The following is a 14,130-nucleotide window of genomic DNA, read 5'->3' as shown; positions in this document are numbered from 1 at the left end:
GAATAGGCCATTTCCATTCTCATTCCGATTTTCCATTCAAAAATATTTTTTATTTTTATTTTTTTAATTTTTTATTTTTTTAATTTTTTTTTTTAAATTTTTTTTTTTTTTAAAAATTTTGATTTTTTTTTTAAACTTATTTTTTGAATTTTTTTTGTTACATTTTTTTTAAATTTTTTTTAAAATAACATTTTTTAAAATTATATCTATTTGTTTAAAAAAATGAAAATGAAAATGAATTAACCAAAAAAATAATAAATTTTTAAAAAAATTAGGAAAAATATTTTTAAAAATACAAAACTTAACCTTATTCCTATTCTATTTTTGTACAACCAAACAATAGATTAACATATTCCCAGTCAAATTCCAAGTGCACCAAACATATTGGAATTGCCTATTTCTATTCCCATTCCTCATTTCCATTCCCATTCCATTTTTCTATTCTAATTTTCTATTCCTATGCCAGCAACCAAACGGGGCCTTATAGTTCAATAGAATTAGAGAATAAGTTTGTTGGAGAAATTTGAAATGCTATGGGACATCAGCATAATTGGCTATTGAGATATTTTGAAAAAGAAAGTTTTTGTTTTCTCTGTGATACTGCTGGACATGCACAGGTGGTAATTTTGCAACCATCAAGAGTTTCATTTTGGTAAGTGACAGTTTCACATGTGGTTGATACCAGGGGCTTTAAAAGTGGCACACAACAATTGACACTCTAAATACCTTAAAATTGAATGTTTAATTAAATTGTTCATTTCCCATTCGGATTTGTGCAAGTCAATATATCAGTTTCAAATGCCATGAAGCAACGAAGAACAGAAAATGGGACAAGACCATTCATTAGAGAATGATACTAATGTATCCAAGGTTTATTGATGTTTGTGGAAGTTTCAGATATCATGAAGGTTGAGGGAGGTGATCCTATGTCAGCACAGGAAATAGACCAGGAAGATCCAAGAAACCCCATAGATCTTGGAAGATCCATTAGGGACCTTTTTAAGAGGTCATTTATATGAGATGCTTAATTGTGATCTTCTAAGTATGTTTATTATGTTTCACAAACAGTAGTGAGCAGAAGATTATATTCGATGCTTTCATGTTTATGCTTATAGTTATTTTCCAAGTTAATCTATTATATAATGAACTATCAAATAAAATATCAATCCTATTTTTTTTATGGAAGATAGCATTCAGTATTAGAATAAGATTCAAGAGCATCATGTTCCTTTAAACGTTTGAGCTTTATTTTCAAGTTGACAAAGGGTAAGTTCAGCACTGAACATTACAACACACAAATTCTTGAAGAAATTGAAAGAGTACATTTATATAATAAAAAAAGAAAAACAAATTACAAATTTGATATTACTAAAAATCTTTAAAAGAAAAAATCTAGAGTTTAAAAGTCTACTAGTTATGTTCTTTAATAATTATCCCTCTTTTAACATACTGAAATTTCTACTTAATACCTAAAAATGCAGGTATAAAATGTTTAGAATTGACATACCGTTATATTGCTTCGAGATGGAGTTGTTAGAAGAGCATAACTATTTTGAAGGATTGAAAGCTTCACAGCACATAAGCCCTTTCCCATTGAACACTTGTAATTAGCAGTTCCGGTGCTATACATTTTGGAAGTAAAATTTAACCTTATCACAACCTGCAAAAAGAAGATTCAATTCCTCACTATTTCAACTCTGGAAAAATGTTAAATATCTATTATAGGAATTCGGGTTAATGAGTCAAACTTCATAAACAATCTTTCATGAGTTGTGTGCTTACAAGAACCCATATTTCTTCCTAAGTTCTTGTGAATCACTACTGCTGAAAGATGAGTCATAAAGATTTAATTGATAATTGATATTTATATATGATTGATTCCCACTATGATATTATGTAATGTTGCACTGGAAAAACATAATAAGTAAAAATGATTTGACAAAATGCTGTTTTCCCATGTATAAAGGCTCACAATACCTGTGCACTATGTTGATTGAAGTTTCCCACAACAAAATAATAATTCCCATCCTCCTTCACTGTATACTCTGTCTCCCCGTGGCCTGAGAATAAAAAGAACATGGATTTGATTTGATTGTCACATACAGAAGGAATAAATACATAGAGCCACCATGCCGCGTGTTATCAAAAGAACAATCTTCTCTCTATTAGTGAATGTAGTAGCATAGAAGAGGAGGTTGCTAACACTGCAATCATTGTTTATAACTTTTTAATAATCCACGATACAGCATCAAAAATCACAATCTTGATAGAACAGAATAGAAGGTTTGTGCTTAGAATCAACTCCACAACAGCATAGAAGAGGATTTTGTGAACATAACTTATGTAATCAATAAAAATTGGAAGATGTAGGAAAGAGTATTAAATTTCTATGAAATGCTCGAAGGATAAGAAGACGAGGTCCTAAACAACCATTTTCAAGGATTGAGAAGGAGGTTGTAAGAGGACCACGTTTGCAATCAATAAAACAATAAATTTTGAAAGCTTATAGTACATAATAGAAGCAATGGAGGTAAATTTTGTAATCACCAAATATGCCCAAAGGATAGTAGTATACAAGAGAAGCTCCTAAACAACCTCTGTAACAGCATCGAAGAGAAAGTTGTTAAGAGGACAACTCTTGCAGTCAATAAAGCAATAGAACTTTAAAGTTTGCTAGTATAGAAACAGAAGGTGATAAAGGTAAATTTCAGTTTGTAATCAAGAAAGATGAACGGATAGTAGCGTACATGAGGAGGTCCTAAACAAATTTTGTGACAACATAGAAGAGGAAGTTGCTAAGAGAACAACTAAATTATAATCAACAAAAAAGCAGCTGTCCAAGTGTAGTTAAATGGAATATGTGGTCTCTAAGGCACCATTTGTATTCAAGTTATATGTTCAAGGAGAGCAGCAATGAAGAGAAGATCCAAACACAATAAACTTTCAAGTCAAGAAAACAGAGTTGTGATATAGGAAGATTAAAAGCACAAAGGAGAATGCAGGGTCTCACTAAAGCATATAATATGAAATTAGACTTCTGAAGCTTGCTTTCAAATTCACAAAGCTTTTGAAGCTAACGATCAATGTCAGAAACTATATAAAAAGGGGCTAAATCATCATACCACTTATTTTAAGCCTTAGAAGTCCGTAGTGAGAATTTGATGGATCCTGTATCCATTCCTGCAAGCTCTCATCTCCTGCAAATTTAACATACTATTATGCCATCTAGCAAGAAAATGCTTCAGTCAGAGTTTGAATTAATTTTATCTAGTTTCTCAAATTAATCAAAACTCAGTGTTGACAATTACCTTTAAGTACAACGAGCAAGAGGTCTGAAAATCCAAGTGACTTATCCTCACAACTAAGCCAAAATTTTGAGCCCGTGTTCAACCAAACTGCAAATTCCTGTTTCCAATAAGAGCCACTTGAGGTTAACAAAATCCCTAAAAATCCAATCCTTTAGAAAATGCAATATTAGTAGATAAATTTTTAAGTCAGTTCTGAAAATTACAGTATAGTTTGGTGTTTATCAATAGCTTAAGTAGCAAACGAAAACATCATTTTGATGGCAGTTCTTTTGAACAGCAATTAGTTTTACAAAATCATGCAAACAACACAACTGAAACGAACCTTATGATAATCAGGATCGATATACAGAGTGTGCTTCAAGCTCCAGTTCCTTTTCACATCAAGTTTTGGCTTGTTTGAGAAACCATACAGCACAGGACCACCCTGTTGCTCACCAGCTTTTACCTGAAAATGAATAAATTCAATCACTATTCTAAGCCTCCCACCTCCTAACTGAAGAGTGAAAAGTTTTTATTACCATGCTTTCAAGCTTAACTTTTGCCAAACACCAGAGTTCTCAAAAAAAAAAACACTAGCCTTATGAAAACATATCTAAATTCACTGAAAAAGAAATTCATATTACATTTCATTTAACAATGCTGAAGTCAGATTGGGAAATAAAAGCGAAAATATAAAATACATTGCACTCGTCAATATGGGGATTTCAATTTAAAGTTTAGGATTAATTCGTTGAAGATGGAATTTTGTATGGTGGGACTTCGTAGATTAAATGTGAAAACAATTGGCAGTTAAATTACCTGAATATCCTTAACAAAAACGGGGCTAGCTTCTATTAGATGGGAATAGTTTGGTGGAAGCACCAACTGAGATGTACCATAAACTCCCAAGCTCAATGTCAGTGATGCTGCAAATTCCACAAAATGCACTTTGTCAGTACCTAAAAGATCACTTGGATCAATAATTGTATAGTCTCTACATATGCATGTATAGTATGTACACATTGCATGTATTCAGATCGATGATATTGCTATGCAGGAAAGTGCCCATCTATTGAACCCTGAAACAAATTGTCTATTCTATTCATTGAACCCAACGTTTATGCCTCTTTGGTTGTGTATTCCATTCAAAGAATCCTATGTCAATGTGTATGCTTTGTTGTCTGTGTACTCTTAACATTATCAAACTTGCACAATCACTTTGAAATGTGTAAATTTTATTTCTGGATTCGACTATGTAACTTTTTTTTGTATCAGTATTTTGCATCACACTCCTGGCCTTGCACTCAGCAAGATTGATCTCTGATGGGCTCTTTGTGAGCCATTCAACTTCACCAGTAGACCAAGAGCCCTTTGACGCCCTCTCCATTTTTATGTCTATCAATGAAAAGTGTCTCTAGAAACAAAACTTACAATGACTCCCATCAAGCCTTACAGGACACCAGTATAGACTAATTTTAGGACCCAATGTGTGTGAGGGCATGTGCATACCGATATAAATTTTAAATCAAATGAGTATTCAGAAATTAGACTCAAAATCACACCAAGCTTTCCAAAATGTGTTCTCTCTATAGCCAAGTGAGACACCCATTTTTGTGTACTATATCCCCCAATGTTCAGAAGGGGACTATTTCCCACTTACATTACATATTGTTTGACAAGATGCATCATGTCCTCCAGATTCAAGCAGTTACCTCTCCTGTGCAATATCAAGGAACTTGTGGCTAATCCTATCAAGCCCTGAAGCAAGCTATGAGTATATGCACAAAATCTTATGTATATACAAATTGTATGAATGTTCATAATGTGTGTATATATATATATATATCAATCCAAAGATTATTCAGAAATCGGACTAACAAGAAATTCATCAAAGCTTTGAAATATACGATGTGTGCTGAGTGCTCTAATCACAAGTCCCAATGTGTATACATATTATGCACATACAAACATTTATGCATCAATGAACAAAGAAATGGGTATCAGGAATATTGTAAGAAATTCGATCCAGCACTGAACAAATTATAAACTACGGTGCCATATGCACTATAATCAATGGGGCCAATTTCTATGCTTACTGATAATATACTTGTGCATACTGAACAAAGATGGACATAGACATACATACACATGCTTATATAGATAATGAAATGGATATTCAGCAATAAAACTGTCCAAAGCTGAAGAGAACTGTAAATAGTCTTAACATTCTATAAAAAATTTGAACCATAAGGTGTGTAAGCTAATCAAAGGGTCCAATTTGTATACATATTAGACAAATTCATACGCACAAACCTACACATAAGGGTGCCTATATGCATATCAATACAATGGGTATTCAATATTTCTTGAGAAAATTGGGGATTTAAAGTTTTCTTCAGTGCTTGATAGATATATGTACAAACACACACACACAGTTTTCTTCAGTGCTTGTTTGGATGCCTATTAATGACATGGGTACTCAGAAATCAGTCTCACAATGAATCCCATCGAGTTATGAAGGAAACTATAAATCTTCAGTCAGAAAACCCTCGATTTGACTGTGCTTCAAGATGGTCTAGAAATGCAAGAAGACAATGAATGAAAATAACAGAAGGAACATACTTATAGTCGGGGAAAAGTTTACATGCCAAATATCCAAAATGTAATGGGAATGATCATATAGGCCCAGCAGTCCTCCATGTTCTCATGTTGAGGAAAAGAATAGCTGTAATAGTAACCTCTTGTGACTCCTCCACGCGCACCTCTGGGCATGGCGGATATTTCCAAAACCCACGAAATTGATCAAATCCCTGAATAAATCAGAAGCTTTTGTAGGAAGTAATTCTATTCATAATTCCTTTCAGATTTGCCGTTCTTAAGCTATGAAGATGACTCAATTATGTCAAGTTTCACTGAGCTGTCGATTCGTTATCAAAGCAGTGTCAAATAAAGTAATAATCTGGATCCATATAAAAAAATCTCCGATTTTACTCATTAGATCATTAATTCGATTTTAGAAAATGCTGTATCCAGCTTTTCGAGAAGCTTATACCCACCAGTCTTAAAGTGATGCAATCAATCATATGGGTATTCTTGTTTTATGTAAATTAATGTTGTTGGTATTGAAAGAATGGCAGGTTTATTCAATCTTTTACTTTATTCAATAAAAAAAGAATGGCAGGTTAGAATGGTAGATGAGTAGATGGGCGGATGTCTGATACTGTAATATGTTTAATCTTTAATGAGCCCACATGGGGACTGGTAGTTAATCAGAACAATTAATTGAGGTCCCACCATATGTGTTGAAAGAGATTTTTGTAGGCCTTTTAGGTTCTTCTTCTTTGGTGAATACATGTGAAGTTATTCAGGCAGGGCACATTAATATAGGTATGCTTCCCTCGAAGGAAACAGTTATAATGTGGAACCAAATGCCATTATTGGCGTCTGATACTTTTCTCATAGGTGAACTATTTCCTGGTTGGGATTTTTGAGCAAATTTCTTAATTTTCTAGAAGTTGTTTAAAGAAATTATAATGTACAATGGCCGAAGGAATTAGATCTGGATAAGTCATTGACATTTTTTCATCTGTAACTTTCAGAATGGCCACAGGTCGCATCTTGGACCCGTTATTCTCTGGTTCGTGTTGTCGCATGTGTGATGATGTCAATCAGGGGCAGGTTACTTGTTATATTGGTCTAAGATATGATTCCATATTACCTGATACTTCCTTGATTGGACATTGTTTCGTATCAATAATATATTTAAGTTCCACTAGTTTATGAAACAAAAAAACTTTTTCATTATTTATTTAATAGTTAGCTTTAGAAATTTTGAAGTTAAATGAATTTGTCATGTATAAATCAATCACTAGGTTTTTTTATGAATTTACTTAAAATTTTAATTATAATAATAATATTTAATTATTTATGAATAAATATCAGTTAATTATTGTCTAAGGTCTATAAAATAAATAGAAAATAAAAAATATCATATTGTAAAAAGGGTCAATCTATTTTAAGTCTATAAAGCATCATGGCTTCTACTTATTTTGTCAAGCACTCTATTTAATCTCAAAGCAACTTCTAAATATAACTAACCAATAAATGTTTCACTACCAATCTCTAGTCCATGCATTAGGTCTTAAGATCTTATAATTTATTTTATATTGCTAACACTTCTTTGCTAGCCATACTAGGTCACTAAAAACCTTCTATAACTCCTGCATTTCAATAACATTCACAAGTCAAATAAAAATGCTATGACTGTTTGAAGCAACCAATCTTGCACCTTAGATGAATTCACTATCATAGAGAATTTACTTAGAAGTAAATAAAGAATTGAAGTCATGACACTCATCAACTTTACTAAAAGCACCAAACACACGATTGACCAATTACTCAAACAAATTGACCTCCCATAGTAAGATCCTTACATAGATTTTTATTAGACACATCTTAAGACTACAAATAACTAAGACACAATTATAAAGAAGATGAATAAAAAATGCCAACAAATCTTCTCAAGAAAACCATTAATTTTTACATCTATTTCGAAAAACAAAATATTTTTTAAAAAAAGCTCATTTGATTTTTTATAATAATATCAATCTTAATTATACCAAAATTTTGTACACAATCATTATTTAGTAACAAGCTGATTATCTAATGCCCTATTAACAAAAGTTCATGTTGATAAATTTTAAATTCTATACATATATAGATGTCAACTGTTGGGGAAGAATAAAAGGTTTTTAACATATTCAACTATGAAAATTGTGTTATACAGGAACTGGGTAAACATACTTAGCTTGATGTGTTAGCTCCTCACTTATATTCTGAAAAAACAGTACCATATCTTATATCATTTATAATGAAACTCTGTACTCTGTTCCGAGTATCATATCTTAATATCATTTATAATGAAACTCTCTACTCTGTACACATACTATCAAGTGGGAATATACAAGTTTATATGGATAAAAATCAGAGAGGATTTCAGGAGCAAATTTGCACAGAATCCTATCCAGCCCTGAAGTAAAAATAAGTACATTATAACTCCAGTATACTTGTTGCATCAATGAGAATATATGCTTGTATATGTTCATATAATCCCCTGTTCATATGCATCTAGAAACCAAACTTGAAGCGCATTTTACAAGACAAAATAGTCTGGTATAATCCCCTGTTTGTATGCATCTAGAAACCAAATTTGAAGCGAATTTTACTCCACTAAATAGTCTGGACCAATCATAGGACCCAATGTGTGTGTACACATGTAGATGCATATTGTACTCTTAAGTACAAGTCCCATTGCGTATAAACACTATTCATACACACGCAAGTCTGGACATATAAATGAAATGGGTGTTGACGAATAAGACTGCCATAAATTCTATCCAGTAGTGAATATACTATAGACCAGATTGACCAGGATTCCAAAACATACCTTGAATCATACCATATGCAATCTACTCATAATTCCCATTTTTGTACATACAGACAGTAAATACACATGCTTATACAGATACCCAAGAAATAGATATTCAACAATAGGACTTGATGAAAATTCCGGCGCTTCAGAAAACACTAAAATAGGCTTTAAAAAGGATTATGTCAAAGCTTTGAATATACTGTGTATGCTATTCACAAGGTCCAGTGTATACACATATTATACACACAAACATGGACTTAAAGACCTGTGCCCATATGTATATCTATGAAATGAATATTCAACACTAACAGTAACACTTCTAGGAAATCCTATTGAGTCCCGAAGAAAATTGAACAAATTTTCAGCATCTGTAGCTTTCGTCAGTAGAAGTTTCCTAGAACTTTAAGCTTCTAAATGCCTATATATATATATATATAATAGAAAGGACTGTGTATATTCACTTGATTTATATCTCTTTAGTTTTTGATAGTTTTCTACATGTCCGAATTCCTAAGTACCCATTTCATTGATTTGTAATGGGAGTTTAAAAATTAGACTGAGATTTATAAAGAATCCCATCATCTCCTGAAAAAAACCGTGCATATTCACTGGATTGTGTATCTGTAAGTTCATATGTTTTTTGTATGTGCATCAATGAAATGGGTCTTCAAGAACCATACTTTTAAGGAATGCTTTTGAACCCTGAAACTAGGTATAAATTCACTAAATCCAATGTCTGTTTGTACACATATAATGTTTATATGCCTATTAATGATATGGATGCTCAGCAAATGAGTCCTATTGAGCTATAAAGAAAGCTAGGAATCCTCTGTTTCAAAACCTGATGTGAGTGTGCTCAAGATGCTCAAGAAATGCAAGAAGAAAACATTTGAATAGAGAAAGAAGATAATTGCAGTTGGGGAAAGGTTTACATGCCAAATATCCAAAAAGTGATGGGAATGATCATACAGGCCCAGCACTCCTCCCTGCTCTCATGCTGAGTGAAAGAGTAGGTGTAATAGTAACCTCTTGTGACTCCTCCATACACAGCACCTCTGGGCATGGTGGATGCTCTTCCTACACTCACCAAAACTAGTCAAATTTCCCAACTAATTCATAAGACTTTGTAGCAACTTACATTTCTGATGATGGGTCATGTAATGTGATCTAAAATGTTGATGATGAAAAACTATTACACAAGGATAAGAAAGAATTCAAATAACAATTGAACACTCACTTCAAACCTACTCTCAGATTTGATGTTCTGTGAAGATTTAACCTAGTTTTGTTAATTTCCACTCCCCACTTGAACCATTTTACAAGCAGTGACACTCTGGATCCATATAAACAAATGTTAGATTGTTTATGTTATCTCATAAAATCTCATTTTTCAAATAATGTTTTTATCCAACTACTACAGAAGCTGCTACCCAACAGTCTAATGGGGATGAAATCAATCATATGGGCATTCTTGTTCTATTGTGAGTTAAGGAGGTGGCATGGATTGGCAGGTTAGAATGGTAGATGAGTAGATGAAATGTATGATAATGTAACATGTTCAAATTTTGAAGGGGCCACTTGGAGGAAAGGGCTTGGGAATTGAATATCTAGTGTTTAAACAGGACAAAAAAAAAGACTGTATGTTAAGGGGCACAATCAATTGGGGTCCCACTATTGTTTCTGCTAATGAATTCTGTCAATGTTTTGTATGCTACGGTGCTTCTAAAGTTAGTGGGAGAGCGCAAACAGAGGTAGAACCAAATGGCTTCTAATTTGTTTGCTACGTTTGTCAGTGATGAACTATTTTCTGGTTGTAAAGTTGAGACTATTTCTTGATTGTCTAAAGTTGAGTATATTAAACATGTGTGATCGTTAAGTACATTGATTGACCAGAGGGATTCGATCTTGGATTGATCATTGACATTGTTTTAATCTGTTATTATCGATTTTATAATGTCTACACGTGTGGACATTCTCTAGTTTCTAGATGTTATGTTTGATGTGCATGTTACTTGTGAAGATAGGATTCTATGCACTTCTTGACTCAACGAGGTTTCATGTTGATGATATTATATTATTATTATTATTATTAAATTGTGGAGATTTTATGAGGTTCTAATTAATTCATTAGAAATAAAATAATCAAAATGATTTGTTAATAAATTAAATATAAAGAAAAGTTGTTATTAAGAAAAAAATATTAGTTTACAAATGGAGATTTATTAAATTGTAAATTGAATTTTATGAAAAGATATGTTTAAAATTAACATAGTATCTATGTAATAGACTAAATTACAAAAATGATATTTTTTATAAGTTTGTTAAAGGTAGACATCGCCATAGTCACAACTTAAAATCATGATAATTCTACTTGAAGATTGGAGTAACCCTCTTATTGATCAATAAAGAAAAACATCAAACATCATGCATACTAATAGAGATTAATAGTCTCATGTCAATAGAATGACAAACCAAGAGATTAGGAGAAAATGGGTCAATAAAATGAATTAAGACAAGAAATTCAAGCAAGAGTTTATCTATTGATCAAGATTTAACATGTTAACTATTAAAAGTAATAAGATTATAGTTGATGTCAATATTTGACAATTTTTGTATCTAATTTTATTGTAGTAATGAAAACAAACAAATACATCTCCAAGATGTGACTCCTCCTTTCAGATATTGATGGCTACAAAATTGTTGCCCACAACCCTTGTTCTAAAATTCTCAAAAAAGTCAAAGCGGCGATCAATATATAGCCCCTCTTTTGATGAATCCACCAAGAGACATCTTAATCCTTCCAAAGAAGTCACTCCCCACATCTATGGAGTCCCTAAGATCCATAAAGCCAATGTCCCTCTCAGGCCCATTGTTGACATGATTGGCTCACCCACTTACCCTTTAGCTTTTGTCCTAGCGAAGCTGATCTCCCCTTTAGTGGGTAAAAGTGACTCTTTTATCAAGGAATCCAACCATTTGTTGACTTCATCAAAGATACCAAACTGGAAAGCGGTGACATATTGGTTAGCTTTAATGTGGCCTCCCTTTTCACCAAGGTTCTCATTCTCGACTCCATTGAAGTCATCAAATGCAAGGTCAATGAAAAGGTTTCCAAATTAGTGGACGTGTGCTTTAGATCAACTTCTTTTCCTTCCAAGGTGTTATATATGAACAGGTCAATGGTGTGGCAATGGGCTCCCCTATATCCCCAGTCATTACCAATCTTTACATGCAGTACTTTGAAGAAATGGCTTTGCACTCCTTCCAAATTAATGATAGAAAATGGTGGTAGAATATTGCTCTAAGAAATTTTCAATTTTAAACCTATGTGCACGATTAAAAATAATGAAGAAATTCAAGGAAATCATTGAAATTTTGTTTGTTCCAATCTAAGCTATTGGGAAACATTCTCCTAAAACAATCAACTACAATGGTGACGGTCTCGTAATTACCTGGAAAACCATTCAAAATTTTAGACTATTAAAATTTCATATTGGTTGCATTTCAAAATTCCCACATTTGAAAACCTCACAAGGTTTTGAAAGGCTTTCTACCATTACAGTGAGAGACCAAGAGTGATAATGATATTGCGATGAAGAAAAATAAGGAAATCACAAAGCCTTGGTTTGGATAAGACGCAAAACTAAATAGGTATGGACAGATTTTGAAATGACAACGATAGTCATGTCTTCTTGATGAAAAAACATAGTCACACTTGAACAAAATTTTGAAAAAACTTGTGTGGTGGAAGAAATAATAGGCAGATAATGCTAAATGGAGGAGCAAATAGACTACAAAGGGAGGAACTTACATAAAAAATATGAACTTACTCTGGTCAAAGGAAATAAAACAGAAACACATGAGGAGGGGGATTATAATGCACATAATACTCAATGAATACAAGTAAACAATTACAGAAAAGAAAAAAATGTTACCTAAAGACTTGCGTACTAAAACAAATGCCACCTTCTTTAGCAGATCGGAAAAAAAATGTAAGAACAATATTTCAATGATTTGTAGATTAAAAAATAGCCTACAAAGGAAAAAAGAAAATAGAGACAAACTTTTAGAATATGGGGTCTACAAAGTATTATGTTCTTGCGGTGTGTCTTACATTGGTGAAGCATGTAGATCCTTTACCACAAGAATTAAGGAGCATAGTTTCGACATCAAGTATGAAAGGGTGATTAAATATGCCTTAGTCGAGCATTCAACTTCCACCAAACATCACATTTGTTTGGAAAACAATCAGATCCTCGTGAAAGAGCATAATTATTACAAGAGAAAGATGAAGGAGGTGATTGAAATATTTAATCACCTTTCTAATCTCAATCATGATGAAGGTTGGGCCCTTAGCCTTACTTGGCATTTTCTATTATCCTCCATTAAGAGGCCCGATCATCCCCCTAGTTGACCTTTACTTCCCCCTTCTTCGCTTGCCACTAGTTTACTCTTGTCTTTGTAGCTTTCTTTCCATCATACTTGTCCTCTTGCTCTTCATTTCAACCCTTCCCCCCCACCCACTCCCTATCTCTCTCTCTACCCCCTTCGTCCCTCTACCCTTCTTGGCCTTGGCTTGCTTCAATTGGTTTCCTTGTTCCCTCATCTTTTCATTTTTTTCTCTCTTATTTACCTCCATCTTTTTGTGTCTTTCTTGTGTTCTTCCTTTGTGTGTTTTATCTTTCTCTCTTGTGGTCCCTTCCTTTCGCCCTTGCACCCACACCCATTCTTATTTTCAACTCTTCTTCATTTATTTTCGTCATCTTGTTCTTTCTCTCCCCCTTCTTTTTCTTCCTTTAAATTTTTTGATATAGATATAGATACATATGTATGTATATATATACATATATAGATGTATGCGTATGTATAGATATATACATATATGTATATGTATATGTATATGTATATGTATATGTATATGTATATGTATATGTATGTGTATGTGTATGTGTATATGCATATGCATATGCATATGTATATGTATGTATGTATGTATGTATGTATGTATATACACATGTATATATATATACATGTGTGTGTGTGTATGTGTGTTGTAGTGTCTACCCCTAATTTACATTTTGTTATTATTGCTGAACTCTTTTAGGCCAGTTTATGCTTGATGATTAGTAGCATTATCTTTCAGATTATCAAATATAGTTTTCATATTCAGTTGATTGTATGATGAGACTACTTGGTACTAGTGACTTCATGTATGCATGATTATACCTTGATGATAATTATATTTCAGTTATTTGATGATGTTAGTTAGATGGATTATTATACGTATTTTCTTATGGATACTTACCCCCTATTGCATCTATACGATGTGCATGTATGTTTTTTTTATGTATGACATTTTTGATGTGGTTAAGGAAGGGAGTCATAGTCACCTGCTAGTCGAGATCTACATGA

At 32.8% G+C, this 14,130-nt stretch overlaps 1 protein-coding gene and 1 long non-coding RNA gene across 5 annotated transcripts in view; one reads left to right on the top strand and one right to left on the bottom strand.

Annotated features, from left to right (window-relative positions):
* Window positions 1-10,179, bottom strand: part of LOC149566220 (E3 ubiquitin-protein ligase APD2-like) — a 30,947-nt gene extending 20,768 nt beyond the window's left edge. The window contains exons 1-8 of one of the 4 annotated variants that reach the window (XM_089819636.1): window positions 9,956-10,179; window positions 9,655-9,795; window positions 4,107-4,213; window positions 3,631-3,753; window positions 3,309-3,405; window positions 3,123-3,197; window positions 1,978-2,060; window positions 1,508-1,660 (exon numbers count right to left, since the gene is read on the bottom strand). In XM_089819636.1, the coding sequence (XP_089675762.1) occupies window positions 1,508-1,660; window positions 1,978-2,060; window positions 3,123-3,197; window positions 3,309-3,405; window positions 3,631-3,753; window positions 4,107-4,213; window positions 9,655-9,781 (765 nt within the window). In that variant the 5' untranslated portion in view covers window positions 9,782-9,795; window positions 9,956-10,179. Of the gene's footprint in view, window positions 1-1,507; window positions 1,661-1,977; window positions 2,061-3,122; window positions 3,198-3,308; window positions 3,406-3,630; window positions 3,754-4,106; window positions 4,214-5,935; window positions 6,229-9,654; window positions 9,817-9,955 lie in introns of those variants that run through there. The other 3 variants (XM_089819638.1, XM_089819637.1, XM_089819640.1) reach the window with 3 other exon arrangements.
* Window positions 6,645-7,062, top strand: LOC149566221 (uncharacterized). The gene is made up of 2 exons (XR_016362146.1): window positions 6,645-6,749; window positions 6,887-7,062. It is a non-coding gene; the product is annotated as an uncharacterized LOC149566221 (long non-coding RNA).
* Window positions 10,180-14,130: the final 3,951 nt, after the last annotated feature.

This window comes from Cupressus sempervirens, chromosome 3, assembly GCF_028749045.1.
Source record: "Cupressus sempervirens isolate cs-2001-9-10 chromosome 3, ASM2874904v1, whole genome shotgun sequence".
In the NCBI taxonomy this organism is placed as follows: domain Eukaryota; kingdom Viridiplantae; phylum Streptophyta; class Pinopsida; order Cupressales; family Cupressaceae; genus Cupressus; species Cupressus sempervirens.
The sequence above is the reverse complement of the archived record's forward strand: the minus strand, read 5'-3'. Positions and strand labels throughout refer to the sequence as shown.